The 23,635-nt window shown below is 43.7% G+C and overlaps 1 protein-coding gene across 2 annotated transcripts in view; it reads left to right on the top strand.

Annotated features, from left to right (window-relative positions):
* The window catches only part of ARID3B (AT-rich interaction domain 3B), a 54,523-nt gene that overhangs the window by 13,116 nt on the left and 17,772 nt on the right, over positions 1-23,635 (top strand). For both annotated transcript variants that reach the window (XM_046008242.1, XM_046008241.1), the window contains exons 3-4: positions 20,707-20,778; positions 20,981-21,053. In XM_046008242.1, the coding sequence (XP_045864198.1) occupies positions 20,707-20,778; positions 20,981-21,053 (145 nt within the window). The remainder of the gene's footprint in view (positions 1-20,706; positions 20,779-20,980; positions 21,054-23,635) is intronic.

Here is a 23,635-nt window from a genome sequence, read left to right as displayed (position 1 = left end):
TGCTCCACTCCCATCTTCCAGTCTATTGTGGCCAGTATTTTAGTTCCAGGTTGTTCTAACCCCTCCCCCAAATTAGTTTTTTTCCCCCTAATACTAATGGCAAGTCTTTAGACTTCTCAACAGGTTTATCTGGTTTTTTTTTTTTTTTTTTTGCTCTCCATGACTTCCTACAGCCTACTCTCTCCCTTTAGACTTGGTCTTTATACTTTTTTACAAACTCTTTTAGCAGAGATTTATGTACAGTAAACTTTAGTCTTGGTATGTCTGAAGAAAGTTTTTTTTTAATTTATATCTTTATTTTTCTTTATTCTTGTATAATCATAGCTTTTAATTCTAGATTGACACTGATTTTCTTTTTCTTTTCTCTCTCTTTTTTTAAAGATTTTATTTATTTATTTGACAGAGAGAGAGATCACAAGTAGGCAGAGAGAGAGGGAGAAGCAGGCTCCCTGCCAAGCAGAGAGCCCAATGTGGGGCTCGATCCCAGGACCCTGAGATCATGAGCTGAGCCAAAGGCAGAGGCTTAACCCACTGAGCCACCCAAGTGCCCTTTCTTTTCTCTTTTTAAGTAGGCTCCATATCCAGTGTGGAGCCCAACACAGGGTTTGAACTCAAAACTGTGAGATTGAGACCTGAGCCTGGATCCAGAGTCAGACGCCCAACTTACTGAGGCACGCCCCTCCCCGCTTTTTTTACGTGGACTCTGATTTTTCTTAACATTTTGATGATGTGATTTCATCTCTCCTAGCCAGTGTTTTGCTGTTGAGAAGTCTGTTGTCTAATTGTCACTTTTATGAATCCTTTTTCTCTCTTGTGACTTTTAAGATTTTCCTTTTCGACTCTTATTATTTTGCACTTGCACTTCTGTACTCTAGGTTTGGACTTACTTTTATTTGTTCCACTTGGGCCTTGTTCTGCTTGTTCAGCCTGACCTGAGTCCTTTTTTCTTTGGCTGCTCTTTTTCTTTTTTCTTTCCCCCGACCCTCTCATTCATTCTCCTCTGTATCTTTTATAGCCTTATCTCTCTCTGTCATCCCCCTGCATTCTGGAATATTTTCACATTCTATTTCCCAATCTTGAATTCTCTCTTCAGCTCTGTCTCATCTGCTCAATAACTTAAAAAATTGTTTATCTTAATATTCTGTTTAATTTCTGTACTTTTTTTTAACTTTTTAAAAATATGCCTATTTTTACCAGTTTCTGTTCCTTCCTTTAAGGTCTTTGAACGTCTTTAACTTTTTAAAAACTATACTACGGAACTGTTAGAACTTTTTATTATGGACTTTTCTAGCACACAAAAGAGAGGATGGTAACGAGCTGCCTGTGTCCTTTACCCAGCTTTCAACAATTACCAACATCCTGCCATTCTTTAAGCATGCTTATTTTGGAGACGCTTTTAGATGATTCACTTATCATTCTTGGAGTGCAGGTTCTTGTCATGTTACTCTCCCATGTGTGGTGTATTACCTCTTGTGGTGTTTTTGTTTCCCCAGTGTAAGCTCATTTTGAGTTGGGATTTGGTTCCATGGGAGTCCCATGTGCTAGATTATGGAAGCATACCTAAGGGGAGTTTTGTCTGCTCCTCCGTGGGGGCCCTGCAAGTTTAGCTGGTTGTCATTGTTTTGGAGTAATGTGAATTTGGAGTCTCCGTCTGTGCCTGGTGAGAACCTGGGCTTCTGTCTCTCATGGACCCTGTTTTTCCATGAGGGCCATGACAAACAGCAAGTTTCCTTACTTTTCCAGGCCAGTGGGCAGTTTTTAAAGCCCCAGTTAACGGGAGATGGAAGTGTAGTTCTTCTGGCCGCTGGCTTTATGCGTTTATCTCAGTTCTGGGTCCTGGCATGCAGGGCACCTGCAGCCTGGATGCCTCTCCCTTGGGATTAAATCCACCATCCTCAGGCCTCAGCTGTTAAGAACTGTATCCAGGTCCTTCTCCCTTGAGTCCTAGAGCTTTGGCACCTGCTCACCACCGGTTAATTCCTTCTTGTTTCTGGCCCTGAGGACTCTGCTTTCTGTCTTGGTGTCAAAGCTTAGCTATATGTGTAAGGGGTGTGGAGTGCTGGATTTTATCTAGCATTTCTGAGTGAGGTTTTCTTTGGAGAGGGAAGGGAGCAGTGGACTTCATATCAGCCTGTCCTCGGTCATGGTTTTGTTTGCTGTTTTTTTTGTTGTTGTTTTTGATTTTTTTTTAATCTTTTTTTTTTTTAAGATTTTATTTATTTATTTGACAGACAGAGATCACAAGTAGGCAGAGAGGCAGGCAGAGAGAGAGGAGGAAGCAGGCTCCCCGCTGAGCAGGGAGCTGGATGCGGGGCTTGATCCCAGGACCCTGGGATCAGGACCTGAGCCGAAGGCAGAGCCACCCAGGCACCCCCTGTTTTTGATTTTAATAGCTTAGGCTGTTGACCTCTTGTGTGCCAGGTACTTGCCTTATTTCCCTGAGTTGTGTGAGGCACGCCCTGATATTATCACCTTTATGTGTTTATTTTACAGATGAGGAAAGAATTGTGTTCCTTATGATCTCACAGTTGGGAAACTGGGCTATTAACCCAGGGGGTCTGATTTCAGCCGCCAGGCTTTGCTGCCTCCTGTGCTCCCTATTGCTCCATTCCAGATAGAGCAGGGCAAGGATAATCTTTTTTTAATACACATATTACTCTAAAAGTAACTTTGATTTCTTTTTTCTCTTTGTCAGAGTAATTCAGACTTATTTTAGAAAACACAAAAAATATAAACATTTGTAAAAGAGAAAATATGATCACCATAACCACATAACTTAGATATAACTGTAAACATTTTCTTGTGCAGTTGACCCTTGAGCAACATGGGTTTGAACTGGATGGGTCCGTTGATATGTGTATTTTTTCCCCGAAAATATAGTACTGTACTGCAGATGTGTTTTCTCTTCCTGTGATTTTCTTAAATAACAGTTTCTATTATTTAGTTCAGTTTTCTGTAAAAATATAGCATATTATATATATATATATACACACATATATATATACACACACACATAATATGTGTTAATTGATTTATGTTATCAGTAAGACTTCTTGTCAACAGTAGGCTATTGGTAGTTAAGTTTTTTGGGAATCAAAAGTTATACTGAGATTCTGCACTGTGTGCAGAGTCAGCACCCCTCATTCCTAACCCTGGTGTCGTTCAGGGGTCAACTGTATTTCCTTTGCGTTTAAAAAAAAAAAAAAAAATGCCTGTAGGGGCACCTGGGTGGCTCAGTTGGTTGAGCATCTGAGTCTTGGTTTCAGCCTGAGTCATGATCTCAGGTCCTGGGATCAAGCCCCACGTCAGGGCTCTGAACTCAGCAGGAAGTCTGCTTGAGATTCTCTGTCCTGTCCCTCTCCCGCTGGCCCTCCTCACAGTGCACGTTTGCACTCTCTCTCAAAGATATATAATTCTTTTTTAAAAATGCCTGTGATTAAAAAAAAATGCCTGTGAAAGGCATTTCATATATGATTTTATGCCCAACTTTTGCCACCTAGTAGACCATGAGTAATTTTTTCATTAAAATATATTGTAAAGGATTATTTTAAATATTTAATTTTTAAAAAACATATTACAGAAGTTATATTAACTTAAATAATTTTAGAAATACAGAAATGTATAAAGTCAAGTCCTGACTTCCAGTTGGTCATTGTTGTTAACACTTGGTACTCTGTGTCTTTTCAGAACTTTCTTCTTTACAAATGCATTTTGCTTGTTTTTAACAAAAATAGGAACTCTCCACGTTACTCTATAAGGTACTATTTTACTCAGTGTTATGGCTGTCTTTCCTTATGTGTTCATAGTGAGCTACATATTAATATTTTTATAAGCATTTTTCTCAGGATTATACAAGTAATATAAGTAGATGCTCAGGAAAGTTAAAGCCACATAGGAAGACACAGAATAAAAATTCATAGTTTAGGGGCGCCTGGGTGGCTCAGTTGGTTAAGCTGCTGCCTTTGGCTCAGGTCATGATTCCAGGATCCTGGGATCGAGTCCCACATCGGGCTCCCTGCTTAGCAGTGAGCCTGCTTCTCTCTCTCCCTCTGCCTGCCGCTCTACTTACTTGTCCTATTTCTCTATCAAATAAATAAATAAAATCTTAAAAAAAAAAAAAAGAAATTCATAGTTTAAAAAAATATAGTGTTCTGGGGCACCTGGGTAGCTCAGTCGGTTAAGCAGCTGCCTTCAGCTCAGGTTGTGATCCCAGGGTCCTGGGATCGAGCCCCTCATCAGGCTCCCTGCTCAGCAGAGAGCCTGCTTCTCCCTCTCCCTCTGCCTGCTGCTTCCCTACTTGCTCGCTCGCTCTCTCTCTATCAAATAAATAAATAAAATCTTTAAATACATATATATATATACACACACACACACATATAAGTATATATTGTTCTGTTGAGTACTATGCTCTCTTCCATTCCACCCCACCCTGTCTGGCAGGAGGCTACAGTTGGCATGAATCAGCCTGTAGGACTTTTCCTATATGTTTACTTAACTGTGTAGTTGCAGAACGTGTTAAGGGAGAGAGAGAGAGTGTGTATATGTGTGTGTGTTTAGTATAAACTATCTTTGTAAATGCTGTGTAACCCTCTACCCTTGTGTCTGCATTTCTGTGGTAGGTGAGATTATCCTAGAGATTGCGTTTGTTGTATCAGAGGGTATATGTATATTATATTATCTTTTCCTCTTTGCCTTTTTATTTGTTCTTGTCTTATCCTGCTTGTGGCCTTCGTCCATTTTTCTTTCTTTTTTTAATTGTAAAAACCTTATGAGATTACCCTCCTAACAAAACTTTAAGTGTACAGCACACATTAACTATAAACAATGTTGTCCAGAAGATCTCTAGAACTTTTTCATCTTGCATGATGGAAGCTTAAACCCCTTGAACAGCCACTCCCCATCTTCCTTCCCCGCCAGATCCTGGTGACCACCATCCCCCTTTCTGCTTTGGTGAGTTTGACTACTTTAGTTACGTTATGTAAGTGGAATCATGCAGTATCTGTCCTCCTGTGACTGGCTTAGTTCACTTTCATTACATTTATTTAACTTTTTATTGAAAGATTTACATTATTTAACATAATGCTCTCCAGGTTCATCCGTGTTATCACATCCTATCCTTTAGGATTTTCTTCTTTTTAGTGACTCAGTAGTAGTCTGCAACTGAGTAGAGTTGACACAGTGTTACATTAGTTTCGGGTATACAACACAGTGATTGCACAAGTCTCTATGCTGTGCCCACAGCAAGTGTAGCTCCCATTTGTCACCATGCAACACTGTTACAATATCATCCACTAGCTTCTCCTACTGCACCTTTTATCCCCATGACTTACTCATTCCATAACTAGAAACCTTTCTCCCCCTTGCCCCTTCACCTATTTTGCCCAGCCTTCTATCTCCCTCCCCTCTGGCAAAATCAGTTCATTCTTCTCAGTTCACTCATTTATGGGTCTGTTTCTGCTTTTTCTTTGTTTCTTTTGTGTATTCATTTGTTTTTTTAGATTCCACATATAAGTGAAATCATATGGGTGTTGTCTTTCTCTCTCTGACTTATTTCACTTAGCATTACAGCCTCTAGGTCCATCCATATCGTTGCAAATAGCAAGATCTTACTCTCTTTCATGACTGAATGATAGTCCTCTTCGTGTGTGTGTGTGTGTGTGTGTGTGTGTGTGTGTGTGTGTGTACACTACATCTTCTTTATCCATTCAGTCTGTAAATGGGCTTTTAGGTTGCTTCCATATCTTGGCTCTTGTAAATAATGAATAATACTGCAGTAAATATAGGAGTGCATGTATGTTTTCGAATTAGTGTTTTCATTGACTTTGGGTAAACACCCAGTAGCAGAGTTACTAGATCATATGGTATTTCTGTCTTTAATTTTTTTTAAGAGTTTTATCGTAAGCAGACAGAGAGGCAGGCGGGGGGCGGGGGGGGCACGGGGATGCAGGCTCCTTGCTGAGCAGAGAGCCCTCAGTCCCAGGAGCCTGAGATTATGACCTGAGCCTAAGGCAGAGGCTTAACCCACTGAGCCACTCAGGTGCCCCTCTTTTCTTTAATTTTTTAAGGAACCTCCTTACTAATGTGGCTACACCAGTTTGCATTCCTTCCCACAAACAGTGCACCAGGGTTACTTTTTCTCGACTTTTTCAGGAACACTTGTTATTTCTTGTCTTTTTTTTTTTTTTTTAAGATTTTTATTTTTAGGTAATCTCTGCATTCAGCATGGAGGTTGAACTCACAGCTTGAGTTCCACTCACACACTCACATGTTCCACTGACTGAGCCAGCCAGGCGCTCCTTGTCTTTTTGATTCTAACCATGTTAACAGGTGTAAGGTGATATTGTGGTTTTGATCTGCATGTCCCTGGTGGTCAGTGATGTGGAGCATCTTTTTCTGTGTCTGTTGGCCATCTGTACGTCTTTGGAAAAATGTCTATTCAGGTCTTCTGCCCATTTTCAACTCAGACTGTTAGGGGTTTGGCGGGTGTTGAATTGTATAAGCTCCGTATATATATTTTGGATATTCTTTATTGAATATATCATTTGCAAATATCTTCTCCCATTCAGTAGGTGGTCTTTTGTTGATGGTTTCCTTTGCTGTGCAGAAGTTTTTTTAATTTTGGTATAACTCCAATAGTTTCCCTTGACTATTTAGACATGTCTAGAAAATGTTGTTAGGGCCGATGTGAAATAAATAATTGCCTGTGTTTTCTTCCAGGATTTTTATTGTTGGAGGTCTCACATGTAGGTCTTTAATCCATGTTAAGTTTATTTTTGTGTTTGGTGTGAGAAAGTGGTCCAGTTTCATTCTTTTGCGTGCTTTTTGCTTTTTGCATGCCATCCAGTTTTCCCAACTCTACTTATTGAAGAGACTGTCTTTTCCCCACTGTGTATTCTTTCTTCCTTTGTTATAGATTAATTGACCATATAAACATGAGTTTATTTCTGGTTTACCACATCTTTGTTATTCATTCATCCGTCAATGAACACTTAGGTTGATTCCATATCTTGATTATTGTGAACCATGCTGCAGTGAGCATGAGAGTGAAAATACCTCTTCAAGATCCTGATTTTTGGGACGCCTGGGTGGCTCAGTTGGTTAAGCATCTACCTTCGACTCAGGTCATGATCCCAGGGTCCTGGGATCGAGCCCTGCTTTGGGCTCCCTGATCAGTAGGGAACCTGCTTCTCCCCCTCTCACTGTCTCTCCCCCTGCTTTGCACTCTCTGTGTCAGATAAATACATAAAATCTTAAAAAAAAAAAAAAGATCCTGATTCTTTTGGATAAATATTCAGAATTAGGATTACTGTATAATATGGTAGTTCTGTTTTTAATTTTTTCAGAAACCTCCATACTGTTCTCCATATTGGCTATACCTTTTTTTTTTTTTTTTGGCTATACCATTTTACATTCCTACTAACAGTGCACAAAGATTCCAGTTTCCCCACATCCTCTCCAATACTTGTTATTTTATGTTTGTTCTTATAGTGGCCATCCTAACAGATGTGGGGTAATATCTTACTGGTTTTTATTTGCATTTCTCTAATGATGAGTATTGTTGAGCATCTTTTCATGTGTCTGTTGGCCATTTGTATGTCTTCTTTGAAGAAGTGTTTATTCAAGTCTTTGCCCCCTTTGTAATTGGTTTATTTGGGGATTTTTTGGCCATAAGTTGTAGGTGTTTCTTTCTTTTTTCTTTCTTTCTTTTTTTTTTTTGAGATTTATTTATTTGAGGAGGAATGGGGAGAGGTGTAGAGGGTAAGGAAGAGGGAGAGAAGCAGACTCCCTGCTCAGCATGGAGCCCAACATGGGGCTCTGTCTCATGACCCCAAGATCATGACCTGAACCAAAATCAAGAGTTGGGTGCTTAACCAAATGAGCCACCCAGGCGTCTGTAGGAGTTTCTTACATCTTTTGGATACTAACGCTTAGTTAACCCTTATATGATTTGCACATATTTTCTTCCGTTCTGTATGTTGCCTCTTGCTCTGTTGACTGTTCCCTTGGCTGTGCAAAAGCTTTTTATTATGTTGTAGTCCCATTTGTCTTTTTATTGTTGTTGCATATGTCCTATCCAAGAAATCATTGCCAAGACTAACGTCACGAAGCTTCCATCCTATATTTTCTAATAGGAATTTTATAGTTTCTATAAGTCTTTTATGTATGGTATAAGCTAAGAGTCCATTTTCGTTCCATGCATGTAAATATTTGGTTCTCCCAGCACCATTTGTTGCAGAGACTACCCTTTCCCTGTTGTGTATTCTTGGTACTCTTTCAAAGATCAGTTTACCATATGTGTGTGTGTTATTTCTGGACTCTGTTCTGTCCCCTTGGTCTATAATTTATCTGTCTTTATGCGAATACCATACTGTTTTGGTCACTGTGGTTTTGTGATTTTTTTTTTTTTAAAGATTCTTATTTATTTATTTGACAGACAGAGATCACAAGTAGGCAGAGAGGCAGGCAGAGAGAGAAGGAGGGGGAAGCAGGCTCCCTGCTGAGCAGAGAGCCCGATGTGGGACTCCATCCCAGGACCCTGAGATCATGACCTGAGCCAAAGGCAGAGGCTTTAACCCACTGAGCCACCCAGGTGCCCCAGTTTTATGATATATTTTGAAACGAGGAAGGGTGAGGCCTCAGCTTGTTCTTTCCTAAGACTGATTCAGCTATTCAGGGTCCTTTGTGGTTCTGTATGAATTCTGGAATTCTTTCTATTTCTGTTTTTAAAATACCACTGGGATTTTGGTGGGGGTTGATTGAACCTATAGATCTCTTTGGTTAGTATGGACATTCTAACAGTGCTAAGTCTTCCCATCCATAACCATGGGATGTCTTTCCATTTTTTTGGTATCTTCTTTAATTTCTTTCAGCAGTATTATAGTTTTCAGTATACAGGTCTTTCACCTCCTTTGTTAGGTTTATTCCTGAGTATTTTATTTGTTTGATGCTATTGAATATGGAATTGTTTCTTAATTTCCTTCTTGGATTGTTCCTTGTTAGTGTATGGAGACACAACTGATTTTTTAAGAGTTTATTTATTTATTTGAGAGAGAGGGAGAATGAGAGGGGAGAGGTCAGAGAAAGAAGCAGACTCCCTGCTGAGCAGGGAGCCCTATGCAGGGCTAGATCCTGGAACTCCAGGATCATGAACTGAGCCACCCAGGCACCCCAAGACACAACTGATTTTTGTATGTTGATTTTATATCCTGCAACTTCCCAGAATTCATTTCTTAGTTCCTTTCTTTCTTTTTTTTTTTTAAGATTTTGTATTTATTTATTTGACAGAGAGAGGAGAGAGAGAACACAAGTAGGGGGAGTGGGAGAGGAATAAGCAGGCTTCCGAGGGCTGAGCAGGGAGCCCGATGCAGGGCTTGATCCCAGAACTCTGGGATCATGACCTGCGCCGAATGCAGACACTTAATGACTGAACCACCCAGGCGCCCCACCTCTTAGTTCTAATGGTGTGTGTGTGTGTGTGTGTGTGTGTGTGTGTGGAATCTTTAGAGTTTTTACATATGAGATTATGTCATCTGCGAATAGAGATAATTTTATTTCTTCCTTTCTAGTGTGGATGCTTTTTATTTCTTTTTCTTGCCTAGTTGTTCCAACTAGGACTTCTAGTACTGTGTTGAATAGAAATGGCAAGAGTAGGCATCCTTGCCTTGTTCCTGACCTTAGAGGAAAAGCCTTTAGTTTTTCACCATTAAGTATGGTGTTAGGTATGGACTTTTCATTCATGGCCTTTAAAATGTTGAGATAATTTGTAATTTACCCTGTTCCTAGTTTATTGAGTATCTTTGTCATGAAAGAATGTTAAATTTTGTCAGATTTTTTTCTGCATCTATTGAGATAATCATGTGATTTTTATCCTTCCATCTGTTAATGTGTTTTATCCCATTGATTGATTTTTGTGTGTTGAATCATCCTTACATCCCATGGCATGAATCCCATTTGGTCACAGTATATGCTCCTTTTAATGTGCTGTTGATTGTGATTTGCCAGTGTTTTATGAAGGATTTTGCATCTGTATTCATCAGGTAGTTTTCTTGTAGTGTCATTTTCAGGCTTTGTTATCAGAGTAATGCTGAGCTCATAAAATGATTTTGGAAGTATTCCTTCCTCTTTAAGTTTTTAGAAGAGTTTGGGAAGGATTGGATGTTAATTCTTTAAATATTTGGTAGGATTTACTTGCAAAGCCATCTGGTTCCAGGCTTTTCTTTGTTGGAAGGTTTTAGATTCTGATTCAGTCTTCTTACTGGTTATAGGTCTGTTCAGATTTTCTATTTCTTCCTAATTCACTCTTGGCTGGTGGTCAGTTTCTAAGAATTTATCCATTCCCTCTAAATTCTCAAGTTTGTTTGCATGTAATTGTTCAGAGTAGCTTCTTATACAACCATTACAGTATCTTTCTTTCATCTCTGAATTAAAATAAATATGAGTCTTCTCCTTTTTTTCTTAGTTTAGCCAAAGGTTTGACAATTTTGACAACTGTTAGGGGCGCCTGGGTGGCTCAGTGGGTTAAAGCCTCTGCCTTCGGCTCTGGTCATGATCCCAGGGTCCTGGGATCAAGCCCCGCATTGGGCTCTCTGCTCAGTGAGGAGCCTACTTCCTCCTCCTCTCTCTCTCTCTCTCTGCCTGCCTCTCCGCCTACTTGTGATCTCTCTCTCTGTGTCAAATAAACAAATAAAATCTTTAAAAAAACTGTTAGTTTTGTTGATGTTGTTTTTCTAGTGCCTGTCATATTTATTTCTGTTCTAATTTTGATTATTTCCTTCCTTCTCTAACTTTGGGCTTAGTTTGTTCTTCCTTGTCTAGTTCTTTGATGTGTAGAGTTAGGTCGTTTGACATCTTCTTTTTTAATGTAGGTGTTTACTGCTGTAAACTTCTCTCTTAGTCCTGCTTTTGCTATATTCCATGACTTTTGGTTTGTTGTCTTTTGTTGGCTTTACCCATTTGTCTATTCTGTTACCTTATTTTATTGAGCTGTAAAAGCTCTTACACATAGGCTTTTTGTCTTTTTTTTTTTTAAGATTTTATTTATTTATTTGACAGACAGAGATCACAAGTAGGCAGAGAGAGAGGAGGAAGCAGACTCCCCACTGAGCAGAGAGCCCAATGTGGGGCTCAATCCCAGGACTCTGGGATCATGACCTGAGCTGAAGGCAGAGGCTTTAAGCCACTGAGCAACCCGGGCGCCCCAAGGCTTTTTTTGTCTTTATGTGGCAAAAATTTTTCACAGTTGCTGGTCTTTCATATTTTAACTGTTTTATCAAGTAGGACTTTAAATTTTGATGTAGCTAAATCAATTGATCTTTCTCTTCTTGGTTTCTCTCATAGTTAAAAAGATCCCCTCTCCCCAGGGCTATAAATATACATTATTATAATTTTATGATTACATTTTTCTATGTAGATATTCACTACATCTGGATTAATGGGAAGGATGTGAAGTAGGGACCCAATGGTTCACAAAAGCAGGGCTTTCTGTGATTGGCTAAGAAGTGTTCTGTCCCCACAGATAGCGCCTTCACATGTTGCCTGTTGGCCTTAATGTTTGGTAGCTGAGCTGTTTCTAATTTTTTGCTATTATAAATCTCTCCCATTTCCTTAGGGTAGATTCATAGGACAGAATTACAAGATCAGGAGGAGACTGGGGACAGTGACGCAGTTACAAGCAGCGTTGTGTTTACCTCTCAACTCCTCTGTTCAGTTGCTTTGCAGCCTTCTGCCAGGTGTTTCCTCATGCCTTCCTTGTGCTTTGGTTTTCTTGTTTGAAAAATAGGGGTCTTTATAGTAGCCCCTCAGAACTGTGCTGAGGTTTAAATGTTTAATACACATGAAATACTGAAACAGGGCCTGGCGTGTAATAAGTTCCCAATTATGATCTGTTGTTCCTGCTGCTGTTTTTATAAGGATGGACATTTTGAGGCAAATGACTCTCTGGAAAGATATACCAATTTTACATTTCCATTATGGGAGTATGGGAGATCCCACTCCCCCAACCCTTGTTACCATTGAATCTTATCATTTTTCAAAGCTTGGTTAATTTGTAAAATTGAATATGCATGAGGGGCTCTCTCTCGCTCTCTCTCTTTCTTTTTTTTTTTTCTTTTTAATATACACTTTTCTGATACCCTTTTGAACCTTAAAATTAAACTGCTGTCTTTAGGAAATGGTTTTTGTTGCCTTCTGGGTCCCTTTAATAGAACCGTATTTTTAGAACTTGAAGCCCACCTTCTTTTAAGTATTTGCTTCCCCCAATTCGCCACTTAGCCTGCGGTGATCCTCCTGTATGCTCATAGCTTGTTCCTTGGGTACTGACATTCATTTGGGTTGTGAGTTGAGCCCCACGTTGGGTGTAGAGATGAGTTAAAAATTAAACCCTTTGTTTAAAAAAAATATTTGTGGTGGCACAGTCGGTTAAGTGTCCTACTCTTGGTTTCAGCTCAGGTCGTGATCTTGGGGGTCCTGGGATCAAGCCCCGTCGGGCTCATCAGGGATCCTGCTTGAGATTCTCTCTCCCTTTCTCTCTCTCTCTCTCTCTCTCTGCTCCCCTCTCCCATGCACCCTCGCTCCTTCTCTCTCTCTCTGTCTCTCAAAAATAAATAATTCTTTTATAAAAATGTAGCTAAAAAAAAAGTTTTGTGAATTTTCTTGAAACAAGTGTATAAGCACTGACTTCGGGCAAGTTTCCTAACCTCCTCAGACCTCAGTTTCCCCTTCTGTCAGATGAAGGTCAGATGAGGTGTTCTCCTCAGCTGACCACCGCTGGCTCTCAGAGCTCTGTGGGGTTAAATGGATGGCCGCTGGAGTTCAGGGGCAGGTAGCTTGCAGGGTGGAATGAGCGGGGTTGCCTACTGGAATTCTGCTGGGAGCAGGAGCTGGGATTTTGCTCTGTGGCTGACTTAGACTTGGCTGGGCCAGCGGGTTCACTCTTCGGCAGACAACACTTCACCAACACTGCACTTTAGTTTTTCTTCCTCCCTTTGTAGGAACACCCCATTTCTGGGCAGTGTTCTTGGTTATGGCCGGGAGGAATTGTGTGCCTAGACAGGGAAGGTAGGACTGCTGTCCTCCCTCGACCCCCACACTTCCTCCTTTCTACTGCCTAATCAGAAAAGTGTCCCTTAGCTCTTTTTCCAAGCCACCGAGTTTGAGTTGATCTTTGCTGCTAGTAAGGGGGGGGGGGGCGCTTTCTGGTTCCTGCTAAAGTTACCTGACAGCGGAAGGTGTGCATCTGATAATTGTAACTCTGTGCTTCCAAGGCCAGAGCCATTTAGCTAAGAGCAGTAATCCTGATCTTATCAGGAGGGTTTTGTAGTCCAACAGTGTTGCTTATAACAATATCTGTTTTACTTCATGGGGCTCCGGTGGCCTCTTAGGATTCTTCTATAATCCTGCCCATTAGCCCCTTGTGCATGTCTCATTACCCCCTGGAATCGGTTAAAAGTGGTGAGAGGGCAAAGAGTTTTTCTTTCCTTCCTACCAAGATCTAGGAATTGGACTTTGAACATTACAGCGTCATCTGCCTGGCCAGCATGAGAGCAGTCACAGTATGGTAAGGTGATACCTACAGTAGGGCCTGGGTCTAGCCAAAGAGAAGGTAGTTTATGGGTTGCTTATTTTAAAAAAGTAACAGTAGTAACAACAGCAATATTTAGCCCAAATACTTGGGTTACATTTTATATTTCAAAGCAATTAAATAGTATCCATGAGTTTGAGATCAGCCCCTTTGAAGTCTAGTTCCTTTGCTAACGACTACTTTGAGATTCAGGCCCCAGGAATTTGCCCAGATCCTTGACCTTGGGGTTCAGAATCTATTAGATTATAGAGTAGAGAGAACGGAAACACATTACTGTTCTGTGTTTTCAGAGCATACTCAAGAATCTCTATAAGGGTTGTCAGTATGTGTGATGGTGTTCTAAGGACAGGATAGTTTCTTAGAGGTTTAAGAATACGGGGAGCCCAAGTGAGGAGGTGGAAGCTTAGCCTCTGTACTTTCAGTCTGAAGGAAAGGGTTAACTCTTGCCTTGGGGAGGAGTGAGGAATGGGAACTAAAATTGCTTTGGACATCTGAGCTGTGCTTTAATAAGATATTCCAGGTGGTCAAGGAGTAATCCTAAAATAGCCTAGATACTTAATTGCTTTTAAAGTCAGGCGCTCCTGTCTCTAGGGAGGTACAGCTCTAAGGAATGTAGTGCTGGCTCCTAAGATCTTGGAGGCGTGGTCTGGTTGTGCCTTTTTTTTTTTTTTTCCCCCTTCCTTTCCCCAAATCCCAGTAAAAAGAAAGGCCCAACATAGCCTTCTTGGGTCAGGAAACACTGGTTGGATTTCTCCCTTTCTCCTTCTTAGAAGCTTGGCTCTTGCCACTGCCAGGTGCCATAACCTGGCTTCTTCCAGGGTTGTGGGATATTCTCTCTCCCTCCCTCTCTCATACCCCATCCACCAGAGACAGTGGTCTATTTTCATTAGTGCTCAAAGTCTTCCTGCTTGGTTCCCTGCCCAGCATCTCTCCCTTTCCATCAGAATGTACCTTTCTCGTGATGAGATTCACGTTCATCCTCTTTCTCTTTTCGGCCTCTTAGTACAGATCCTGTCATTTCTCCCTGGTCCTGCTGCCCCCCACCCCACCCTGGATTCTGCATGGCTTCAGCACAGCCAGCCAGTGCCGGTGCTGGCTTTCCCTCTCTGGTCTTCTGTGCAGTTTACAAAAGTAGTAGGTCGACATTGCAAGCCATTATTGAGGACAATTCAAAGTATCTGTTGTTAAATGAAGAGTCATACTGCTCCCTTACTGGAAAGACTACATACTGTGAAGGTGTTAGTTCACGAAATTATTCTATCATTTCATTGCAATCCAGATTTTCTTCGTTGGAGGCGAGGGAGAGGCAGGAGAGCAAGTGATGGGGCTTGACAGACGAGTCAAAGTTAATCTAGGGGGAAAAAAAGCAATTGTTTTTTTAATCGTCTTTCTCTCCATTAAGATCCACAAGGTCAGAGGTTCGTAACTGGCTTATTCTTTTTTCCCTCAGAACCCTTCACAGTATCTAGTATATCCTTGGCGATCAAATAAATGTATGTGAATGAATATAAAGAAAAGTTGAAAAGTGAAAATCCCGTTTTCAATGGGATTTAATCCCATTTAATCTTAGTGCAAATAGTATCTACATATGTTTGTATATTTAGATTCTATTCTCTCCAACTAAAGTAGGTCATTAAAATCATCTAAAATACTGGTTTAATTATTTATTTTTCTGTTCAGAAAACATCCACTGCCTCCCTCTGTTCACAGTTCAGAGTTTAAATTTTCTCGTGGTATTCAAGGCATCTCACAGCCTGTTTCCACCTCAGCCACTCAGACTCGCATCCTCCCTGCCAAAACACGCCCTGTTTATCCCCCCATTCCATGCTCATTTACACTGTAAATCTCCCCTCGGCCCATTCTTCCAGGCGGGCTTTATCTCCACCTCTGAGCCACCCGCCTTTCTTCCACCTCCTGGGCACTTTGTTTCGGCACCTTGTCTTCCTCTATTAAATGCTGTGTGTGTCTAGCTTGTTTTTCCTACTATGCGGTAAAACTCCCAGTGGGGAGAATCACTTTTTTGGGGGTGGGGGTATTTAGGCAGCTTGCACAAGGCTCTACCTGGTGTGGGTTCTCGGGAAATCAGCGTTTAATGAATTTGTCACAGGGTCTTTGCTTCTCAGGACAGAAAGGGCCCCTAGAGGCCCTCTCCTCCAGCCTGGTCTCATGTTGGACTCCACAGCGTGATATCCCAGACAGATGGCCTTCCAGGGACAGGAACCTCCCCCCCCCCACCTCCTGAGAAGGCCCCCTCCATCCCTGAGCCTTTTGGTTCCTTAGAGAAGTCCTTCTTCTGTCCACTTGAAATTGTCCTCCTGGCAAATTCTGCCCCATGACTCTAGTTCTGTCTTCCGGGGCTCTACAGAGAAAAGGAAAAGGAAAAACAAAACAAAACACCACCCTTCTTCTACAAGGTAGCTTTTTAGATTTTTAAAGGAGTAAATATATATCCCCTCTGTCTTCTTGATCTTCCAGGGTTGAGGTATTGAGGAAGCACTGTATTAATTTTGAGAAGCTGTCAGGTTAGACTGATTTATTGTTTTCAAAGGCCTTTTATGAGTGAGTCATAGTGCTAGGTGCCATATTCCACTAGTCCTCCCAGAGGCAAAACCTACTTATCTCTCTTTCTCTTTCCCCTGATGCCCTGGCCCTGGGGGAAGCCGGGGGGGCGGGGGGGTGCCATCCTACCCCAGATGTTCTGTTTTGGAAGTAGTGGTGAAAGGTTAACAATTTTTATTCCAGTACCCCAGCACCCTAGATAAGTCTCCGCTGATGATGTGTGAAGGCTGGTTTCCTGGTTGGCTGGCCTTCCCAGATGTCACCAATGAGATGAATCAGGGAATAAAAGAATCTTCCTTTGAGAGGAGCCCCAAGGGCCATGACTTGGCATTGTAGGTATTCTGTAGCCAGGAGGATTTTCTTCTTCTCCTCCCTCTCTCCTTTCCTGATGTCCCTGCGAGAACACCTTGTTCTGTTCTTTCTGCCCACCAGGCAGAACAGTGTAACAGAGAGAGCCAGACCTGGGTTCATTATACGCTGTGCTGCCACCTGGAAGCTCTGCAACCCCTGGCCAGTTAAGCAGTTTGCTCTTTGAGCCTCTGTTCTCCCACCTCTAAATCACATAGTTCAGTGAGAAAAGGCCTGCTAAGCCCCTGGCCCAGCCCTTGCTGTACAGGAGATACACAGACATCAACTTGCTGCTCCCCTCTCTCCTTCCCCCAGCCTTCTTTTGCGGCCATTTTTGAGGGATTTAAAGGCACAACACTGTGGTTTCCCTGGGGAAAAGAAGCTGAATGTGGACATAGTAGCCAAAGCTAGTCTTAGGTGGGTATTTGGGAACAAACTGTCAGTTTCCTGTGAACTCCTGGTGAGATCAAAGCAGTTAAGAGAGTTCTCAAGTAGGAGAGGCTGGGAAGGTTGTAAATGGCAGTCAATGAGCACTGTCTGCCGCTGGCCTCCCTGTCACAGAGCCTGTTCCTCTGGGCCGTAAACCGAAATGCTTTTCTTGTGGACCCCTCGACAGTGTTGAGCTGGCTCCCTTGGGACACTCATGGCTCCCCAGTTGCCTCCCCACCATGGTCTGCACTGGCCACACTTGGCATCCAAGAAATAAATCATCCCTGGGCTTCCAGCAGTCACACCCACAGCCTGGGGATAGGCTAAGAAACCAGCGCACAAACTCTAGGTGCCTAAGGGGGGCTGTGTTTTGCAGTAGTTGGTCCAGCGAAGAAGAACGAGAAGATAGCCTTGGAAGCCTGTAGTCCTCCCGGTGAAAGGAGGGAGAACTGAGGCGTTGTAGGATTGGAGGTCACGCCTTTCAGTGTACGTGTCTGCACTTTCTGTGTGCTAGGGGCTGGGGATACCCCGATGGGCACAGACAGGGGACAGAGTCGGGGGCACAAGTCGCCAGCACACCAGGTGACAGCCCAGAGGAGAAAGGCGTGGATTCTGCCCGGTGTGCAGAGGCGGGAGGCTTCCTGTGGGGGGGAACAGCATTCCAGCAGGACTGTAAAGGGTGGGCAGGTCCAGGAATTACTCTCACTTCAGCTAGAAAATCCTGTGAAGCAGGGTTTAACTGCCCCAAGACAAAGAGAATAATGCACAGAGAGTGGACATTTCCCCACCAGCCCCAGCTGAGTATTTTAGATGAAGTAATGGCCCATCCTTTCCTTGGACAAAAGAGAACACCTCCACTCCTGGGAAACTCTTGTCCTGTGTTTTCTTTAAATCATCACTAAAATTCCTATCTGTGGAATGGGTCGAACCGTAGGATTGCCCAAAGAGTTGGATGGCCTCTTTCCATCCTGTTCTGGCAAATCTCCCTGTCCTCTGTGGTCACTGAGCCAGGGGTGCTTTATGCTAAAATCCCGTCACTAAGCAGATTTTTAAGTGTTTCCTATTTAGCAGGCCATAGCTAGTGCAAAGTTCCACCCTCCTGCCGCTCAGGTTCTGATACCATTTGAGCAGAGCTGGAGAAGGCCAAGGGGTCCTGCAGGTCCCCAGGCCCCCTCCCCACCTCCCAGGGCGTTCTTCTCTGTTCCAGAGCTGAGCCCTCACACCTGGGTGTTTATTTTCACACGTAGTCACATGGTGGTTGCACTGGTGTGCTTGTTTTGACGCTCGTCTCCTGCTGTGGGAAGCCCTGTCTGGGTTCTGGGTTGTGGATTCCGTCCTCCCCACCCGGCTGAGTGTTAAAGCATTTCTGAGGAAGCTCTGAGTGCCTGGAAGTTACTTGTAATTAGCAAAAAACTGTTTTCCTCTCTCTTGGTGACCTATAGAAAAAGAAACCTCCTGCGAACAGAATCCGCTTCAGATCCCCAGCTAGAGAGAGCTGGGAATTGAGCTGCCGCAGTAAACAGCTGACATAACAGAAGCGGCAGTGATCCCCCATTAAATGTCTTTCAGCCGATAGGGGCTCCCGGGATAATTGACTTTCCAGCAGGAATTACTGGCTCAAACAAAATCAGTGGGCATTAGGGCAACCTCCTGCATCCTTTGAAAGGGGGACTGTAACTCTGTCTGGTTTTGCTGACCTGACAGGCATAATTCATCTTGATTATTCATTGTCCTAGTTGCCACCAGATGACACCAGATTTCTGTTCACTGTAATTACAGTGTGGGGGTGAATCTTAGCCTTTTTCTTTATTCTTTTTTTTTTTTTTAATAGTGTTTCTCCTGCTTGGTTATTGGCCTCCCTGAGCCGAAGAGCTGTAGGGAGATCTCTGGCGGGTCTGCCTGGGGAGATGATGAGTGCACTTAGATAGCATTTACTGAGCACTTCCTCACACACATCTTTTACGAGATAAGTAGGGAAACAATTTGGTCTAGCCTGTTTCATTTCAGCTGACAGAGTGTCAGTTCTTCTTGGTTATACTTACCTCCCTGTGTACTAAATTGCTATCAGAAAGTAGGTCTGCATCTCAGAGCCCTCTTTGAGTAGGGGAAGCAAAGTATGGTCCCAAAATATGACTGAATAATAACCTCCTGCTTTCAGGCAAGCTTTGATTAGAGGGGGAGCTAGGAAGAAGGGAATTAGACGAGGCTTTTGTTTTATTGACGAGGTTTTACAACACGATCCCTGTGCAGTCCAAAGAATGTTCTCCCAAGAAACCTCTGCTCCCCATCCCCAAAGGCCCCTCCCCAACTATTAGCCCACCCCAGGGCTTGCGCATGCGCCCATGGTCCTGGGGGGGAGAAGTGAGAGAGTGATGGGCTCCATGCGTCCAGTCCAGTCCACGGGGTCCTCCGCTGACCAGCATGGTAGAAATGAACAGCAGACTTCTACTGACAATTCATGTTCCCCACTAGCAGAGAGCCTTTTTGACTCTTCTGTACAGTAGATGTGTGTATTTTTATTTATTTTTATTTTTTTAAATTATTTTATTTATTTGACAGACAAAGATTACAAGTAGGCAGAGAGTCAGGGAGAGAGCTCTCTACTGAGCAGAGAGCCCGATGGGAGGCTCGATCCCAGGACCCTGGGCCCATGACCTGAGTCGAAGACAGAGGCTTTAACCCACTGAGCCACCGGGGCGCCCCTGATGTGTGTATTTTTAGAAGAGGTGCTTAATTGATACAAATAGCCAGTTACAGCCTTTTAGCAATGTTATAGTTCATCAAGCATTTACTGGGGCCTATTAAGTGCCAGGCAGTGTGCTCTATTCTGGGGGTACAAGCATGGATGAGACCCTTTTGTTCTTGAGCTTACAATGTGGTGAGGATGATGGTGAGGATAATTCCAAAATATGTTAAATTATAAACTCAAAATATACAGAGATTGCTTCCAGAGTGCTTAGCACGCCAAGAGTAAGGGGAAGGCTTCCCCCAGAAGATGTTACCTAATCCGAGGAGTAAGAGTTACCCAACTGAATAAAAGGCAGGAAGCAGGTCCCAAGAACATAAACAAAGGCATATTTGCCATTTGCTCCTATTTGGCTGAGTGGTGTTGGTTTAACCTAATCAATTAAATTAGCATTAGGTTTTCATTATTTCTCTAATGGAAATGCATTTCACCCCAGTGGCACAGTCTCTGTACCTTGGGAAGAATGTCAGTCTCGGAGAACCATCCTCTTTCTAGATTTACAGCTTCTAGTGGGGAGACTTAGCCAAGAGACCAGAACTTCAGGACCTGTGTCCTGCTCCCGGGACACTTTGCCCTCCATTTAGAGTGTCCTAATGGAAGCTGGGCTGGGTGTCATTATAACATACCGTTTAGTATCTAAGCACACCGTAAAAGTCATACAAATACATATACTGTATAGAACCTAAAGAAGTACAGCTCAGAGTGATGGTTTCTGGAAGATCGGCTAGGGATGAGTAGGTTCTCCGAAAGTTGGGCCTCTGTGTCCTTGTCTTCCAGGATTATCAAGGATAAGTAACACCCACCCTCCTCCAACAAATGGATGTAATTCTTCCACCTGACTCCCTCTTATTTTGGAATGTAACTGAAAGCAAAAGAAGAAGCTGTCCCATAGGAGTGGCAGAGGCAGTCAGCCGAGCAGTCTTTTATGGTCTAAGCCCGGGATAGCACAGTTGCTGAAGGTCTTCGTCTTTGCCCTGAATGATTGCCCCTCCCTCTGCCACTCTGTCCTGTTCCCTTCTGAACTCTGTGCTTTGTTCCCCTTCAGAATGGTGCTTTGGCCTGGAGTGATGATGCTGATGGAGGCCGGGGAAGAGAGATCTCTCGAGATTTTGCCAAGGTCTGTAATGTTTCCTTTGTGGTAACAAAAGGGGCAGTTCTGCAGTGGGTTGTTGCATCTGATCCCCAAGGAGTAAGAACAGGAGTGGCCTGTGAGTCACATCTGTTGTCATACAGACAGGTTGTGTATCTCTGGTGTGAGACTTCCTGCATTAGTTGGAATTTTTCACTGTGTTTTTTTTCTGGGGGGACCGGGATTGCAGCTGTATGAACTGGACGGTGATCCGGAAAGGAAAGAGTTCCTGGATGACCTCTTCGTCTTTATGCAGAAGAGGGGTGAGTGTGCAGTCTACTCAGTTTTTCAACTCAGTGAATATTAATTGAGTGCCTACTGTGTGCAAGTCACTGTTAGCCATCCTCCGTGCAGAATGCCAGCTCTTACTTAGCCCAGGAGAACAAGAAGCATTTCCTGATTTTCGATTCTGGGCTTAGCAGAGGAATTGGCAGACAATGAGATCGAAATGGGCAGAGAGGGCCCTGGCAGAAAATGAATGGAATGATCCATCCAAATTTGGTCCTGCCTTATCTGTGATGCTCTCTTCTGATTAACTCGTCTCTAGGAGGTATTTCAAATTCAAAGGTACTTTTTCCTTAGCCTTCTAGCAACCTTAGACATCACTTTGAACTAGTATGTGGGGTTTCGTGTTGGTGTACCTAGTCTCACAGAGACTGAGAAAGGCCAAGAAAAGGCTAGAGGTCCCTCAGGATTTGGTGAGAGGGTCTGAGATGAACCATGAAAAGGGAAGGCTAACTCTTTTTTTTTTACCCATTGGCTCTTTGATTTTTGCACCCACTGGCTTGGTTGGGGTGCTCCTGCAGTTTGTAGGTTACGTGGGCATCTGCTTTATAATGCACCTTCCCACTTCTCCGTCCATCTCTCTCTCTCACTTCCACCAACCCCCTCCCCAGCCATCTCCACGTTGGACCCTGGCGTGACTGAGTCTTTAGCCCCAGTGACTCAACTTCCTGGCTTTATATCCTGTCATAGTGGTGGGTTCACCAGCCAGGTCAGCCCTCAGGAAGCATGGCCAGAAACCCAGCCTCTCTAGGAGAAGGTCCGCAGCAACCTGCAGAGCTCCACCCTCATCACCCTTAGGACACAAGAGAGAGCTGTTCCCACCAGCCTCTTGCCTGGGACCCTGCTTTCCTCGGCTTCTGTGTCTGCTCCTTTATTGGGATCTGGGACTGAAATCCTCCTCTTCCTCTTAGGCTGAGCTCTAAAGGCAGCCCCCAGCAGGTATTACTCTCTGAACTCCTTTCTCTCCCATTCCTTCCTCTTCCTTTACCTTCTAAAGCCTCACTGCTGTCCTAGTAGCATGCCCATGACAGCTGGTTTGCTTACAAGGACGACTGAAAGTTTTGCGTCTCCGTGTCCTCCCATCGCCAGGCCTCTCAGAGCAGTCTAAGCAGCCTAATTAGTTTACTCCCCCAACTGCTATCTGGAGCTGCGTGTGTCAGTAAAAAACAAGAATATAATCCTGAAAGATAATGTGACCGGCAGCAGTGAAACTCCCTGGTTACCCTGAGAGCGAAAAATCCACTTAATACTTTGGTCTCCCTTCCAATTACCTTTTAATTATTTACAAGCTCCACAGGCGCAGCTGGTGCAAACCCAGGAGCTGATCTCGTCTCGGAGGGGCTGCCATAGCAATATAGATTTTAATCAGCAGTGTGGCTCCACTGCTTCATTCTCTACTTTATTGTTCGTCTCCCTTCCCAGAAGGATTTTTTTGAAAGGAAAATGGAAGTTAGATGGGCCTAGCCAAGAGTGAATCTCGGAAATGATTTGTTTACTACTCTGTGTCCCCACTAGACTAGGCCCTCCTTGAGGACAGCCACTCGGTTAGTTCTTTGCGCCCACAGTGCTAGCACAGTGCCAGACTGGGAGGTGTTCAAGAGGTGTTGGCGGTCTGAGCAGTCCTGTAGGCTTTCCTTACTCAGCAGGCCCTGAGCTGGCCCTCTTTAGATAGCCACCCTATAACTGGAAGCACCAAAAAGCAGCGTGTGTGCTTTTATGTAATGTATATGGCCATATGTAATGTATATGTAATGTAATGGCCACTCCACGGCGGCGGGGCACTGCCAGACTGCCATCGAGTGTATTTCTGAGTGACCCCAAAGCGGGAGTAAGGAACTCCCTTTGATCGCCACTCACGGCTTTTCAGGCGGGACAGATCTTGTTCTGTCCTCAGCACGTAAGCTAGGTATTTCACCGTTTGCTGGCATCACCCGTAGGAACAGAGGAGTCTGTTTTGCTATTTGTTAGTTACCCAGATACAAGGTTTCTCAGACTCAGCATATTTACTTTAGGGACTGGACAGTCCTTTGTTGTAGGAGCACCTCCCAGTCGTGATAACCCAGAATATCTCTAGATAGAGTAAACATCCCCTGGAGGACAAAGTCACACCCATCCCCCCGCCCCCCATTAAGAATCACTACTATGGAAGGATGGGAAAGAGGATGAAGGTCTAAAATTTACTTTGGAGAGAAATTCTTTCTGGAAATGATCTTCCCACCACCCTGGTAGTAGGACCTAAGGGCAGCGGGGGCCTGTGCCAAGCAGTATCACCAGCACCCCTCCCATGGCTGAGTGCCAGAGGAGTGGGTGCTGGGACCCTGTCCCGGGCTGCAGCACAGGGGAGGCCTCTGAGTGGAGCTGCACTTCAGTAGGAGGTACCAGGAGGGGGGACCCACCCAGGCGGCGGCAGAAGCATGGTTGCCCGTGGCCCAGGCCCAGCTGGCAGAACCCTTGTCTGTGGCCTGGCTGAGTCAGCTGGCACCCCACCGTGGAGAGCCGTGCTTGGCCAAGAAGTTAGCACTAGTCTGTGCCCATAGAATACGGGGAGTGTTGCCAACGC

Source organism: Meles meles, chromosome 6, assembly GCF_922984935.1.
Source record: "Meles meles chromosome 6, mMelMel3.1 paternal haplotype, whole genome shotgun sequence".
Classification (NCBI taxonomy): Eukaryota; Metazoa; Chordata; class Mammalia; order Carnivora; family Mustelidae; genus Meles; species Meles meles.
This window is presented reverse-complemented; position numbering and strand designations above follow the sequence as displayed.